General features: G+C 36.7%; 1 protein-coding gene across 9 annotated transcripts in view; it reads left to right on the top strand.

Annotated features, from left to right (window-relative positions):
- LOC136846590 (EGFR adapter protein-like) overlaps nucleotides 1–17,500 on the top strand; it is a 1,014,562-nt gene that overhangs the window by 641,829 nt on the left and 355,233 nt on the right. For all 9 annotated transcript variants that reach the window (XM_067117457.1, XM_067117459.1, XM_067117456.1 and 6 more), the window contains one exon: nucleotides 9,827–9,901. In XM_067117457.1, coding sequence (XP_066973558.1) covers nucleotides 9,827–9,901 — 75 coding nt within the window. The remainder of the gene's footprint in view (nucleotides 1–9,826; nucleotides 9,902–17,500) is intronic.

Genomic DNA, 17,500 nt, shown 5'->3' on the forward strand with positions numbered 1-17,500 from the left:
GCCATGATCGTGCGTCTGGCACCGCTATAGCTGCCAACAACATAGGCCACCACCGGGCCGTGGAGGCCACCACCGGGCCGTGGCTGAGAGTTTCATTGGCCGTGGCTGAGAGTTTCACACAGCATTATACGCTGTACAGAAAACTCGACAGCGCCGAGGAAACTACGGCGCATTTTTTAGTTGCCCATTATAGTTTCAATCGTTTCTGAAGTCATACATGTAGTCGATTTTAGAAATGACACGAGGCATCCTGTATTGTAAGAGAGAATAATTCGTCCTGTTCTGAACGTGAATTCGTATTAGCTCCCTCTTCCGCTTGATCCTCCACCTACTCTTTCATGTCATTCGGCATTTAAATCTTGAACGTCGAGAGAGAGAGAGAGAGAGAGAGAGAGAGAGAGGACAGAAGGATAACGACGAGACAAAGCCGTGAAGTTTGATAAACGAGCCGAGGATGAATTGCCATCAAAGTGTCGCGATAATTACGGAAAACAGCATTGGAGGGGGGAAAAACTAATATGTATGCCGTAGTATTACAAGCGTCCAATCAGAGCCTTGCATTCTGAAATAGAGTTTGTGATTGGCTGTTTAGTTTTATTTCGATATTGTTGTTCTTTATCGTGCGCTATAACTGTCTCATCTGTCGAGGCTACAGCGGATTTGATACTCGTTAAAAAAAAAAAAAACTTGCTTTGAAATTGTTAAAATCCTCATATGTCCCTGTTAATATTTTCACATAAGCTGAATATGGCTGTGATATTGTCTAAGTAGCATATTGAGGCTTACTTTGAAACTGTCAAAATCCTCCTTTTTTGTTGTTAATGAATATTTTCGTAAACGCTGAATATGGCTCTTTTATTGTTTAAATAACATATTGAGGTTTACCTTGAAAACGTCAAAATCCTCCTTTTATTTTTCTGAAAAGGAAACTATTGTGCCGGCTTTGTCTGTACGTCAGCAATTTTTTCTGTCCGCACTTTTTCTGTCCTCCCTCAGATCTTAAAAACTACTGGGGCTAGAGGGCCGCAAATTGGTATGTTGATCATCCACCCTCCAGTTATCAAACAGACCAAATTGCAGCCCTCCAACCTCTGTAGTTTTTATTTTATTTAAGGTTGAAGTTAGCCATAGTCGTGCTTCTGGCAACGCAATGACACAAGCCACCATGACCGGCTGAGAGTTTCGTGGGCCGCGGCTCATACAGCATTATACCGAGACCACCTAAAGATGGATCTATTTTCGGTGGCCTTTATTATACGCTGAACAGAAACCTCGACTGCTCCAAAGAAACTTCGGCGCATTTTGTACTTGTTTATAGTTGTTAATTAATGTTTTTGTAAACGCTGTAAATATGGCTATTTTATTGTTAAAAAATCATTTAACTAAATATCTTCCGGCTTACGACTAAAGTGTTTGAGTTCATGTTATGTATTCTTCTCAGTTTGTATCGAAAACGTCAAAATAGGACGTATGTCTGTCTGTCTGTGTCTGTCTGTGACTTTAACAACTGGATTTTAATATTACTGAGTAAGACGCGTTACGTTTGTTTACCTCTGCTCCGCCATCCAACTATATTGTGAAGAGATGCCAAGTTATTGCCGTGATATATCTATAGAAACAATGCAATGGTGTATATACTGTATATATATTATATAATATGTATATATATATATATATATATATATATATATATATATATATATATATATATATATATATATATATATATATATATATATATATATATATATATATATATTTATATACATATATATATATATATATATATATATATATATATATATATATATATATATATATATATATATATATATATATATATACACATGCTGGTGTGTATGTGTACGTCCAAGGGCTTCTCTACATTCGCATGTCGATACGCATTGCATTACTATTTACATTGAAAATACATTCTAATAAAACAACCAAAAGTCCACGGAAAGTGTGAAATCGTTTTTCTATATATCCGTCTGGCTTTATAGACGGAACCCTATTCTAAACATTTGTCTATATTTACCTCTAAACTTCATAGATGTCCTCTCCAGGGTTTCCCAGCTTCCACAGCTTCCACGTCTTCCACAGCTTCCACAGCTTCCAGCTTCCAGCTTCCAGCTCCATCCCTGCTTCGTGAACACACGTCGCGTGTCAACAAATCAGATCTTTCCCCCCGAGGCAGTTTGCCTCCTGCAGCAGAGTAAACAAAATTTTCCTGTATATTGTGTGGAAAGGTAACCGTACATAAGGGTTGCTTTTTGAGCTGTGTAAATTTGAATGCTTTGCTCTCTCTCTCTCTCTCTCTCTCTCTCTCTCTCTCTCTCTCTCTCTCTCTGTCTCTGTGAGGGTCACTGTTATGTAAGGCTTAGGCTGGATACTCTAGATAATGCTATTAGTTGAGAGAGAGAGAGAGAGAGACAGAGACAGAGAGAGAGAGAGAGAGAGAGAGAGAGCGAGAATGACCATATTTATCCATTTCCGTGAGGCACCCAAGACACTATAAGATTCAGGAAATGGATTAAGACCGTAGGAAAGGAATGTAAATAATCTGTTGTTTTGTGAAGAGAACAACTCTGTTTAGAAAGGCACTGAGGGAAACCAGTGCCTGAGACTGTTCATAAAGTTTAACTGAGAGTACAGTTTTGCACTGTAATTCTGTAACTTTTATAATCATATGTTGATAAGAAATAGTTCAAGTCTCTGGTCTAGAAATTTTTTAGAAATAAAATGATTTTACGATTACTTGGAATGCATGCTTGTGTTCCTAAATGCATGCGATTGTAATCGTACTTGAGCAGGCAATGCTAATAGGCAATTTCACAATGCTTTCAGATATTCAGTATTTTTTACTTTTATTTTTTATTATTTATGTTAGCCAAGCTTCTGACTGCATTCATTACCTTTATTTTTGTATTATTAAATCTTCTAGCTCTATGTATCATGCAACAAAGAGTAAGAGAGAAATTCATCAAAAAATGCTTAAAGTTACTGTGAGGACTTCGCCTTTGAAGCCAGCCTTTCTCTCTCTCCTCTCTCTCTCTCTCTCTCTCTCTCTCTCTCTCTCTCTCTCTCTCTCGTTCCAGTATTAATTTCGACATGGCAGAACTTCACGTTAAGACCAAAGAGTTGAGAAAGGAGCATGGGAGTTTGGACGTCTAGGAGGGACAGGGCCTGGGGGTATGGGGAGTGGGGGTTAGTGCGGAGGAGGGGGAGGAGGGAGAGGGTGTATAGGATAGCTGCAAGAGCATGGAACTAGTTTTGAAAATCTTTCTTCATCCGGGTTTCCTTCTAAAGTCCCACGTGAGCTGAAGTTCAAACTTTGCCTTTGAACATTTCAGCCTCCCTTTGTAATACTTTTGCCGCTCCTCCGGGTTCAGCTTGGGTCAACAAAGAAAGGCCTCGTATTAGGGTAATTATGACCAACTTTCGTTGGCGTGCAATTTCGCTCCCTTTTCGAGAGTGGCAAGGTTGACCCTCTAATGAAGTTTTTTTTTTTTTTTTGTCCAAGCAACAAGGTCGTCGTTACGTTACGCAATCGGCCACTTTAAGCTTTCCCTGATCGGAAAGTTGGCGGTCTAGTTCCGGGAGCCGTAATCCATAGAACTTCAATTATCGCAACCCTCCTGTTTTCGGATTTAGAACTTACATTGGGTGTAGACTTTCCCCTTTGCGGCCTCAAGTTTTGAAACATGTTCTCGTAGTAATTGGAGATTACTTTAGTTTTTATTAATTGGAGATTACTTTAGTTTTTATTAATGTAAAACCAGTTTTTTTTTTTGTGGAGTTCATATGGTGTCTTTAGAAAGTTTGGCAGGCGCAGGCCATGGCTTGCCTAAAATTTCATTTTGCAAAATGAACTTATTTGGTAACTGTCAAGAAGTAGATTAGATATTCCATGAATAGATTCTCACATATTCCTTGTATAACAAAATACATAACTTTAAAAAAAGTTGTATGGTGTTAAAAGAGTGAAAATCCACGAGAGGAGGAAGGGAAGGCTGACTCAGATATAAAGATGCCAGATAAATTTATATCTGTTAATAAAAAGTTCAAATGGAATGTTCTTGATAAATTAGTAAGTTCGACAAGATAATGCTACGTAGTTCCAAACCAAATGGCTGACAATGTTCAAAAATGAAAGTATTGTCAATTCGGCATGAATGTAGGCCGTCACTGAAGATGCCGAATATATCTGCACAAACATAATGTCACTGAATCAGCTGTGGATAGATGAAATGATACATGGCTGTTATCTCTTTTGCCAAGGTCAACTCCGTTTATGTGGATTTTTTAAAATGTAATTGTTCTCCAGTTTGTGGTTGTTTTCCAATTATAGTTTTTATGATAGAAAATGAATAATCTCTGATTACTAATTGTGTTGGTAAGAGGAGTACCCCTTTAAGTCACCAGGTAACTTTGCTACCAATGTCTTCATTTTCACCCTCATTACGAACTGAAACTCGCCATCTTTTTTTTTTGGAGGAGAGGGGGGCCAGAAAGATGGAAGGCTTCAGCCCTCAGTCCTCATTAACGCGAGTCTAGATGAATTCGCTATGAAAAAAAAAAAAAAGAAGTCGCTCTACTTTCTTGTCCATTTAATAAGAGAAAAGAGAAGAAGTTTACAGTCGCAGAGAGTCTCTTCACTAGTTCTGGCAGAACTTTGGCTCGTAATTAGAGAACTTGTCACTTTTTTCCACCCAGATGCGTTGGCTGTTTCTTGTTTATTATTAAAAAAAAAATTGGTTGGGAGGGATTGAGGGGTAGTGGGGGGGGGGGAGGGGAGGGGAGGGGAGGAGAGAATTAGTGTTACCATGGTGTGGTTGATGTGCGTGTCAGTTTCTTGATGACTTGATTCTCTCTCTAATCTCTCTTGTTCTTCTATCTCTCTCTCTCTCTTTATTTCAAAGTAATAGGATTTGTTGTTGTATGTTGTTCACATCGTTTATTTAAATTTAGGTTATTTAGATATACATCATTTTATATATATATTTTTATATTTATATATATATATATATATATATATATATATATATATATATAAAATATAAATAATAAAAAATGATGTGAATATCAAAATTATATATATATATATATATATATATATATATATATATATATATATATATATATATATATATATATATATATATATATATATATATATATATATATATATATATATAACAAAAATCCGATTGGATCTTTCTTGTTTGTCCGCCCCAGTTGGGGGCGGGGTAGGTAGGGGATCGGGAGGGTAGGGGAGACATGACATATCCACCCACTTGCAAACCTGTTTGTCCGCCCCAGGTGGGGACGGGGTAGGAAGGGTATCGGGAAGGTAGGGGAGACATGACGCATCCACCCACCTGCAAACCTGTTTGTCCGCCCAGGTTGGGGGTGGGGTAGGTAGGGGATCGGGAGGGTAGGGGAGACATGATGGGCAGCTCCGGGTCCAGCGTAGCGTAGCGCGCCATCAAGCTCATATATGAATAATATATACATTTCCTGTACATATATTTAAGATAGTTTCGCGTATTTTCCTTTTTTTCTTGCATTTATGCAGCCGAAAGATAAAAGAAAAAAAGTGGAATGCAATGCCTCCTTGAAGATAAAAGCGTAATCTTTTTTTATTCAGTTTCTGCCTATTGTTGCAGCAGCATCGACCGATACAAACTCCACGAAAAGACTGCAAATGTTTGTTATAAATCTACGCACAATACAAGTAGCATTTCAGTTATTTTTAACTTTTTGTTTTTCGCCTTCCTTTGTCTAACTTCTGTTACTCTGAAACGTTTCCTTTTTTCTGTTCAGTGAATGATGATTATTCATCTTTTTTTAAAGTGGTGATGCTTGTGCATTTATGCACAACGCCTGAATGATATCAAAGAGACCCGCTTCCGGAATTCTTTGTGAATGCGCCTTTGTTGCATTTTGCAATCCTTAACTGAATGGAAAATATGTATTCAGGAAAGCGCTTTGCTATCGGCCCAAATTATGCAATACAGACACAAGCACAAACTCATACACTTACTCCGCATTAACGAGAGACCGGAAATCGATCCCATGGGGGCGGCGATTGGGCTTGCTCCTTTGAAAAATCCCTTGTGGCTCTGTTGGTAAAAGCAGTGAAAATTTGATACATGAGTACTCGACCGTGGAGGGCATCCCCCCCCCCCCGGTGGAAAAGGACTGGGTGGGGGGAGTGGGGATGGCAGCCACTTCTCATAAAAGATTACTTCAGGGAAAACGGAACATTGATATCACCTTTAGTGTCTGTATATGCTTGCGTATCCATATTTTGTGTGTGTACAGGTCTGTATGCATAATTGCGAATGTATATGCATATGCATACATATTCGTCATCTTTCGTATGTCAGTGTTTTCATGATGGTGTGAATGACCATGTCTTAGAGACTTTTGAAGTAGATTTCACTTCGAGGGTGAAAACATTATATTTCGGTAAGATATGCCAAACAACTCGTAAAACAAGTTATGAATAAAGTTGTTCTCTCAAAACAAACTCACGAACAAAGCTTTCTCTCACAACAACTCGTGAGTGAAGTTGTTCTCGCAAAACAACACGAAGTAAGTTGTTATCGCAGTACAACACGTGAACTAAGTTGTCCTCGCAAAACAACTTAAGAACAAAGTTGTTCTCGCAAAATAACTTGTGAAGAAAGTTGTTCTCGCAAAACAACTCCTGAACAAAGTTGTTCTCGCAAAGCAATTCATGAACAAAGTTGTTCGTACAAAACAACTCCTGAGCAAAGTTGTTCTCGCAAATCAATTCATGAACAAAGTTGTTTTCAGAAAACAACTCACAACACAACTACTGAATAAAGTTTTTCTCGCTGAGCAACTCATGAACAAAGTTATTCTCGCAAAACAACTTATGAACAAAGTTGTTCTCGCAAAACAACTCATGAACAAAGTTGTTCTCGCAAAACAACTTATGAACAAACTTGTTCTCGCAAAGCAACTCATGAAAAAAGTTGTCCTAGTAAAAGACTTATGAACAAAGCAACTCTTGAACAAAGTTGATCCCGCAAAACAACTTATGAACAAAGTTGTTCTTGCCGATGATGAGGATGAGAGATGTTCTGTGGCGGTGGAGAGTGATGGAGAAGGGGGAAGGAATTGCGGGTGTTGGAGCTGTGGGGTTGGGGGAGATTGTGGGTGTTGGAGGTGTGGGGGATGGGGTGGCCGGGGTATGTGGGCATGTATGGTGTGTCGAAGCAAACATTAATTCCAAGTTGGATCTGTGGCCTCTAAACTTGGCAGAAAGAAAAACAGCTTCTCGGATTGAATCTAAACAAAGATTTCGATAAGATCAAACAAACTCACTCGAGTGAAATGGAAACCAGCTGGAAACTCTGGTTGGTGCTGCTGTTGGTAGATCGAGTTCCGAGAGAGAGAGAGAGAGAGAGAGAGAGAGAGAGAGAGAGAGAGAGAGAGAGGAGCCAAAATCTTCTTGCTGCGATTTCTTCATCAAATGCATTCGGTGTGGACATTAGTAAACACATACGAAGAGAGAGAGAGAGAGAGAGAGAGAGAGAGAGAGAGAGAGAGAGAGAGAGAGAGAGAGAGAGAGGAGTCAAAATGCTTCTCGTTGCGACTTATATTACTTGTATTCAGCGTGAACATTAGTAAACACACAGATAGAGAGAGAGAGAGAGAGAATTTTCAAGTTTTGATAAAACCCTAGCCACTGAACGTTTAAAAAAAGGACTTTGATGTAAAAACATTCTCTAGCTGTCATGTAATATTTGGGAAAGTTCCTAGCCCGCCCATTCCTCTTTACGTCTACCATTTAACCAAGTGGCTTTACTTACATAAAAAAATAAGTAAAAAGGGTGCTGAAGTTGCTTCGGTGCAATCAGGTTTTCTGTACAGCCACTACAGCGTATAAGCAAGGCCACGTAAATAGATCTATCTTTCGGTGTCTCGGTATAATGCTGTATGAGCCGCGGCCCATGAAAATTTAACGACGGCCCGGTGGTGGCCTATTCTATATCGTTGCCCGAAGCACGTTTATGGCTGACTCTAACCTTAAATAGAATAAAAAACTACAGATGCCAGAGGGCTGCAATTTGGTATGTTTGATGATTGGAGGGTGGATAGTCAACATACCAATTTGCAACCCTCTAGCCTCAGTAGTTTTAAAATATGAGGCCGGGCAGAAGAAGTGCGGACAGAAAAAAGTGCGGACGGATAAACAAAGCCGCCGCAATAGTTTTCTTTTACAGAAAACTAATAAAAATGAAACTATACTTGAATTACTTAAGATTGGCCCTGTTATTCATTTTGTTAAGTCGTGACGTTGTAACAACAAAGATTTAATTCCCGTTGTGTTTGGAATTGACTGAAGATTAATAGAGATAATTTAGCAAATGTTGAATTAAAAGCTAATTGGCTTACTTTATATTTTACCAAAGACTGACTTAAGACTATTGTAGGTGGAACTTCTCTTGCAACTATTAATAGATAGATTTTAGGGGAATGATATATTTTAGAAATCGCAAATGTAGAAAGGGACGGACGGAAATATGCTGTTATTGACACGGGAGATGGACGGAAATTACTTGGGCCATTCGGGCCAAAAAGGATATTGATCACTGGTGGTTTCTCTATATGTGGGTTTTTCGGATATATTATAGTAAAGGAAAACGAGTACCTTGTTTATTAGTACACTTTCAGGTCGTGAGAGAGAGAGAGAGAGAGAGAGAGAGAGCAGTTCTTTTATATTTGTTTTATATGTGTTTGATCGCCCATTTATAATGTACTAGATATAATTATTGGTGTTTGCAAGACAGCACGCAATAGGGGATATTTTTAGCAAAATGTTATGTGATTTTGTATATTTTTTTAGTTATTAAAGGTAAGAGATATCCCTAAAAGAGATAAGGAGTTCATTTTTAGTCAGCCGTTTTTTTTATATATATCAGAGCTTTCTAGTTTGTAATGAGTTCGTCTTAAGCTGTGTTCATTTCCAAAGTTTTGTGGTTTTTATAGTAATGAAAGATATTAAGACCACAAGTTTATAGAATTAAGACTTTGTACATAGATTTAATTTCAGTTTTGTACACAGATTTAATTCCAATTTTGATATGAAATTATTGATCAGGAGTAAAGTTTTCCAAAGTTTCACGCTGTTGTACACTAATTACCTTTTCAAGCCCAGAATCTGACAAACTAGGTTAAACTAATTAACATACCACAACATGTAAGGAAGTGCGTACTTTCTTATGTAAATTTCATACGGGTTTATAACTCGTTTTGTGTATTATAGAGTTACATCGAATACAGAATTTAAATGTGGATATATATGAATAATTATACATTAGATTTATCCCTTTTGGAAAAATTCATAGTCTTTTTAACTTTCATTAATAGGACTTAATAGGGTTGCTTTAGAATGTTTATTGTTAATATTACAAAGTGCATATATTATTCGACACCTCTGTAGGAGGGTAGTGCTGTCAGTGCACCTCGCGCGGTGCACTGTAGCCATTACTTCAGGTTCTTTGCAGCATCCCTTCGGCCTCTAACTGCAACCCATTTCATTCTTTTCACTGTACCTCCTTCCATATCCTCTTCTATCTTACATCCCACCCTCTCATAACAATTGTTTCATAGTGCAACTGCGAGGTTTTACTCCTGTTACACCTGTAAACCTTTTTACTCTCAATTTCCCTTTCAGTAGTGAATGACCTCATAGGTCCCAGCGCTTGGCCTTTGGTCTAAATTTTATATTCCATTATTGTACGAGACTCTTTTCATAATAAGTCTTATTTTTCTCTCTCTCCCACAGGAAGGTGCCAAAAGCAAGCCAGTGTTGCTGGTGATATCCTTAGCAGGTGTCAAGGTCTGCAGCCCTGATGGAAAGGTGAGTTTGTACTTGCAATACTTTGTGGCTTTTGTCTCCTGCACATATTTGCTTCAATAAGTAACTTATTTTAGTTAATAGGTTTTATGAATTTTCTTATATATTGCAACTAGATGTTCCCGTAAAGGTTATAGCTCAAATCAGGTGGTTTTTAGGTATTCATTGCCCGTGTAACCAGTTAAAATCACCTAAGCTTATTCAAGTCTAAAGTATATCGGTGTTCTTGTGATAAAATAAATCATTGTAATATATATGTTTACTGGCCTAATCGAGCCAGCGTACTACTTTACTATATTCTGTTTTTAGTTCTGCCTGTGCATGTAATCATTTAATATTTCTGAATCTCGTTTACATACGTCGTTTTGTTTGCGTATGTCTTTTCGCTCTGTCCATAAAAATATACGAACTTGTAACGTTTACTCGAGGTAATATATTTATAAACGTACCATGCTTTTTACGTATGTTTGTTCGGATTTAAGGTTAAACACAAAACGTTTGTTGAACAACATTCACAACAACATTTTCGTTCTAATCTTGATTTGCAGAGGATTACGAAGCAGCAGTGTATGACTTGTGTTTCTTTTCTTAAAATTATCTACTCAACTTTGCGTTAGTATATTCCCTATAAATTAAATCATAACATTTAAAACGACAGCAAAAATGAATATTAATTGTTAAGCGAGAATGATTCCTAAAAGGGAAAAAATATGGTAACGAACGTATGTCAGCTAATCAGGAACAGAGTGAACCTTGTATTACAAGTTTTCTGGGATACATTGCAGTAAAATATGAGTAAAATTGAACCCGGCGGTTAAATGAAATTCGCCAAATGATAAATTATCTCCGCGGAACATTTCTATCTCGGGGAAATCTGAAAGAATCCAACCGGGAAAGAGGGGAGCGAAAACATTATAATGATATTTAGGTGACGAGGAGCGCTGGGATAAAGACGTGGGGATTTTCTGAGGTATAAATATGTCAGATAATAATGGTGGCTACGTGGGTGAAAGGTGTATAGAAAATGGCATGTAATTTTCAAGGTGGAAAAGATTAAAGGTGGGAGAGTGTGACGGAACAAAGGTGAGATACATGTTGTATCGGGCTAATTTCCCTTTTGAGTGAAAGAATGGGAGAGAGAGTGAGAGAGAGAGAGAGAGCTAATTTCTTGTAGAGAGAGAGGGAGAGAGATAGATAGAGAGAGAGAGAGCGATAGAGAGAGCTAATATCTTGTAGAGAGAGAGAGAGAGAAAGCTAATTTCTTGTAGAGAGAGAGAGAGCTAATTTCTTGTAGAAAGAAAGAGAAAACGCTAATTTCTTGTATAGAGAGAGAGAGAGAGAGAGAGAGAGAGAGAGAGAGAGCTAATTTCTTGGGAAGAGAGAGCGAGAGAGAGAGAAAGCGGATGCTTTTGCCTTTCGTGCTGTGTGACTGGTTATACTGAAAACAGCACTTATTCTTTAGAATAAATAATAAAATCTGGTTATTATGTAGTCAACTCTTGTCAGTTTTGAGGATTAGTCTTTAGCCAACAATGCTGTAGGTTATTCTTTACCAAAGATTTCGGCTTCTTATTCTTTAATCAGCTATTTATTCGTTAGTCAACAATTTTCTCTCTTGTTCTTTAGCTAGCAGTTTTGTTCGTTGTTCTTTCAATCAAAAAGTTTGTCAGTAAGTTTTATTTATATTAAGAATAATAAAAGGTAAGTTTTATTTATATTAAGAATAATAAAAGACATCGGAAACGTGGCTTGCGAATAAATAAAACGTTCAATCGCGATATGGCGTTTCGGGGAACAAATCTTTTGTCCATTTCCACGGTGAATTACGCCCTGTTCAGGGACAAAATCCCTAAATAGTAGAGGAAAGTGGGGAAGAGAGCGTTCTCCCCTAATTTGTCGCTCCTACCCTCCCCTCCTTCCCCCCTTCCTACCTCCCTTCCCCTACAAAACATGCAAATATCAGATTACACGTGCAGCCCAGAGCGAGGGAAGTTTTAGCAAACGGTGAATTTTTCCCCCGTTCAGGGAGAATTTAAAAGGTTTGTTTACAAGGGTCCGGAATAGCGTTTGGCCTTGAGATATGTGGGTATTGACTCTGCTTGCGTTGTTATGCACGCAGGTGTTGGCCCCCTTATTTCTTGAGTGTCTTTGGTTTAATGGCGACCTCTTTTCGTGAACTGTGTTGCTGTGCATCCTCAGGTGTTCTGAGTAACATTGTACCTTTTTGCTGTAAGGTTTTATTTATTATTTTAAGGTTACTATGGTTGACATGATATGCTGGTCTGTCTCTCTCTCTCTCTCTCTCTCTCTCTCTCTCTCTCTCTCTCTCTCTCTCTCTCATTTTTGGTTGACAATCAGTGCAGAGAAAAGTTCACAACTGAAGGAATATACCTTATCGAAAAAATTTACATTTTATTTTGTAATGTTGAAAATATATTCCAAAAATGGAATACTATATTTAGGTTCATGTTAAGAAAGAAAATAAAGAATTTGTAATATATCTGGAAAATTTACACGGAATTTATCTACACTTATTTAAAGCCGCCCGATCCGTCACCGAGCCCACTTCATGTTGCTTTAAATCGTGAACGAACCAATATCTCCATTACGACGAAACTGATTAAATTGTAAGTCAGTATCTTGACGAATTAGGAACGTTTTAAATCTCTCTCATATTAATGCATAGTCAAGTGCATGCATTATTTTTTCCTGAGATTCTTGACGTGGCCAGACTTTACCAAAGTTACGCTCGTTTGTGAAAAAGTGATGGTGCAAGTAGATCCAAGCCCCAAGTTAGGTCAGGCTAAGTCGTCAAGTTAGCTGCCTTCCGCCTTTTTTCCTTAAAATATTTTTTGAAAATTTTAATGTTTCTGGTGGTGATCCTACCAAAATGCTGAGATAAATGTATATAATATATATTGTGTATATATATACATATACACACACACACACACACGCACACACACACACACACACATACACATATATATATATATATATATATATATATATATATATATATATATATATATATATATATATATATATATATATATATATATATATCAAATATATGAGAGCTCCATAAAAAACCCAAAATGTAGAAAGTAAAAGCTATATTTCAGAGATCAACTGTCTCTCCTCAGGCAATTAGTGACATACATATATATATTTATTTATAAAATATAAATATACAGTATATATGAATTTATATATATATATATATATATATATACATACATATGTGTATATATATTGCTTTGTTTCACCTTGAAGACTTTCATTGCCCCCAGACGCTCATTCCTGTCGGAAGTTCTCAGCGAAATCTCGCGGCAGTGCAACTCTTAACTAGGAACTAGGAACTTCAAAAGCCTCTTTGAAGCGTACCCAGGCGTTGCTTTAGAAATTCGTTTTCCACTGAATATCAGAGTGATGAATTTCTCCACCTTGTTTTCAGTTAAACTTATTTTTTTTATTCTTGCTTAGTTCTGAAATATATGTATATATGTGTATATATATATATATATATATATATATATATATATATATATATATATATATATATATGTGTGTGTATATATGTGTGTGTATATGTACAGTTAAATATAAGTAAGTGTGCATAAATATATATATCTTAGTTTAACCTAGGGCTGGCCTGAAGGATTAATTTATTTGTGGCTGTGAACCAATTATGTATGTATACCTAGCAACGGAACTACAGTTTATATATATATATATATATATATATATATATATATATATTATATATATATATATATATATATATATATATATATATACATATATTTGTGTGTGTATATTTCATTTTTAAACTGGAGTTTTAGTTGCAGCAGTCGTTAATTTTAAAAAAATGCAGATATTTTTCTTGAAGTTACTTAATGACGCAGGCAGTTATTGCATATATTAAAGTTTCCAGAAAATATAAGGTACTTTAATATTTTAATTTTTGTTTCCTTCCATTTAGATATGACCATGAAAATATTAGGTTCCTAGTTGAGTGAGGTTAGGATCTCTGATTACAGATATAGAAAGAAAATAATGTGAGAAGGAAAAGAATAATGCATAATAGATAGAAGAAGGGCAAACCCCTTGCTTTATTTTTTTTATAATACACGTAGTGTTCGCTATTCATCCTCACAGGATAAGATTAAGTCGAAGTTTTTTCGCATTGTGAAAATATTACGGAATGATGTTTTATCTCCATAGAATTTCTTCTGACGTGTGAACTATGTGTAAGACAGTGAAAATATTTTTTTCTAATTCTAATTGTTTTTCATATGATTTTGAAGCGGAAATGTTATATATTTTAGAAGGCCTGGTGATTAATGTTAAATGCCCCGTGATTAGCTCGTTGTTCAGTATTATGTCTTAATTATAATGCTTTGGTTGTTTTTCAATATTATGTCTGAAAAATATTATTTCGGTAGTTTTTCAAAAATGTCTGAAGAATATTATTTTGGTAGTTTTACAGTATTGTGCCGGAAGAATATTATTGTGGTAGTTGTTCAATAATGTCTGAAGAATATTATTTTGATAGTTTTACATTATTATGCCTGAAGAATATTATTGTGGTAGCTGTTCAATAATGTCTGAAGAATATTATTGTGGTAGTTTTTCAGTAATATGTCTGAAGAATATTACTGTCAAGCCTTGAGCAACGAAAAAAGAAAAAGTGAAAAGAATTTTTTGTTTTTAGGAATTTGCACCGCAAATTACCCGCAGTTTCACTCGAAAAGAGAGCAGTAGTCTCTCCTCAAAAGGGTTGAAATGATACCTCGGAGAGCAGAGGAAAAAGGCGAGTGTGTTTACTCTCGAAAAGAAAGAAGGAAAAAAGAGAAAGGGAATGAAGGCAGAGAAGATTGTTGGGGGGGAAGCGTAGAAAAATGAGGCTATAAAGTCTTTTGCTTCATGGCGGGAATGGCTTCGTAAATATTTTAGTATATAAAGTAGAGAATTTGGATTAAAATGTAGAAATGCTACTTTGTGCTAGTTTGCATGAGTATGGATATGCATAGAAGGTAGTAGACATAAGTGCCCCAAGCCACACGCGCGGGTGCACACACGCACGCACATACGCAAACATTATATATGTATATATATACCATTTCATATATGTATGTGTGTAGTATATATATATATATATATATATATATATATATATATATATATATATATATATATATATATATATATATATGGCTGTATGTATGTGTAGGTATGTATGTATGTATGTATGTATGTATACATACATATATATATACATTTTATATATACATACATACATACACATACTCACATGCAGAATACGTACATGCACATAGTATATTTTTCCTAGACAAACTGCAAACATAGAACAACTTCCAAAAGCGAGACAAATGACCCGTGCATTCACCTAAAACAACCACGCAATAAAAATAAACTATACATTTATGTCCCTTTTAGCTTTTATCAAAACAGAAAGGACCCATTACAAAAGCCAGGCTGACGATCATGGGCGTTTCTTAATGTGACGACGCGGACGTAAAACCGTTCTCCGTAGATGTATGTGGTGACGCTTTCTTTCCCCGCGTAACGACAATGAGGACATTACACTCACTATAAATTTTTGCTCCCAAAGTAAGTTACGGCATGATACGAGGCTTTCGCATCAGTGAAGTAATGGTGAACATTGAAGTAATGGTGTACAGTGCTTAACGCACTGTAACGGGGATGTACTTTCAGTATCCGAGTCAGTTTTATGAACCATCTTTTAGCGAGTCCTAGCCTCTAGCCGTCCTTACATGTATTGTTGAACTGATATTTATTACGCTTTCATGTGTCTCTTGGTTTAGGCGAACATTATCTCTTTATCTGTCTTTGACATTTATATGGAAATGCTTCTTCCAGGATATCTGTATGTGTATGTATATATATATATATATATATATATATATATATATATATATATATATATATATATATATATATATATACATATATATATATATATATATATGTATATACATATATATATATATATATATATATATATATATATAATTACACTTTTAGACAACCTCGTGTTTTTGTTTTATTTTATATATTTTCAGTGTCCTGGAATAACCTGGCGAATATTTGTTTTTCAAAGTATTCTGTTTTTCCTATTATTGTTTTGAAACACAAGGTAAACCAGCCTGGCCTCTGGGCGGCTTTTCTGTGTAGTATCCTAATGCTAATGGGATTATTACACCATTGCTCTGACACTTATACTTTTAAACGCTTATGGAGAAATTTAGCTTACTTTTTTCTTTTTACGTGGAGTGTTATTTTGTCCCTTTAATTGATTAAATTAGAGATATCATAAAGGATAAAGAATAGGAGGAAAAAGAAATTGATAAAGGGAAGAGAGAGAGAGAGAGAGAGAGAGAGAGAGAGAGAGAGAGAGAGAGAGAGAGAGAGAGAGAGATTTGTTTCCTTGTATCTTTCCCCTGTGCGCATCCTCTCAAGAATTAGGGAGAAAAAATATACGAACTCGACAAAGCTTTTCTTTGGCTCCATCACGGATATGAGTCACAGAAATAGATGGGTCAGGGAAGGAGACCAGAGAGAGAGAGAGAGAGAGAGAGAGAGAGGAAGAGGAAGGAAGGAAAGGCAAGACAAGGCATGGCTGGAGGTAGGAAGACTTTTGAGAGGGTTTGTGAGTTCCCCCTCCTCCTTCGACCACCTCCCTCCCAAGAACCCCTTCCATATACCCCTCACCCTACCCAAACTCCCTCAAACAACTCACCCCAGCCCTCCATTACACCCCTTCCCAAACATCTCCACTCCCCTTCCCAAACATCCCCACCCTTCCCATGCACTCCCCACTCCTCCCAAGCACCCCCATCCCTCCCAAACACCCCCACCCTCCTCCCTCCCTCCCAGACCCTGCTCCACCCTTCCAAACCCCTCCTCTGAAACGCCCCCTCCTAGACATCCCCACTCTTCCCAAACACCCCAACTCCTAAATCTCCTTCCCCAGACACCCCACCCTCCAAACCTGCCCCTCTCGAACACCCCTCCTAGACACACCCACCCTCCCAAAACAGCCTCCCCATACACCCCTAAACCCCTTCCAAACACCTCCTCCCTCCTCCCCTCCCGCCGTTTTCCTCATCGGAGAAAAGAAGAAAAAAAAACAGATCGAAGACGAAAAAGAAAAAACGCGATCTAAATTCACTTATCTTCTGATTGGAAATAATATCTGATTATCCGTACCAGTCCCCACTGTGTTAGCGGAATACGGAAATAATTCATCTCTGGTGTCTCAAGAGAAGAAAGAGGCTGATGATTTGTTTTGGTAGATTTTACGACGATGTGCTCCATTGAGAATGTCGTTTATGTATATATATATATATATATATATATATATATATATATATATATATATATATATATATATACATATATATACACACATATATATATACATATATATACACATGAAATTGAAATTTATATGTATTTATGCATTGCGAATATGTATAACTTTTTATATCAATACTACATACTGTATATGTATATCCTCATACTTAGTGTGTGTATGGATGCGTATCCACGCAT

Source organism: Macrobrachium rosenbergii, chromosome 15, assembly GCF_040412425.1.
Source record: "Macrobrachium rosenbergii isolate ZJJX-2024 chromosome 15, ASM4041242v1, whole genome shotgun sequence".
In the NCBI taxonomy this organism is placed as follows: domain Eukaryota; kingdom Metazoa; phylum Arthropoda; class Malacostraca; order Decapoda; family Palaemonidae; genus Macrobrachium; species Macrobrachium rosenbergii.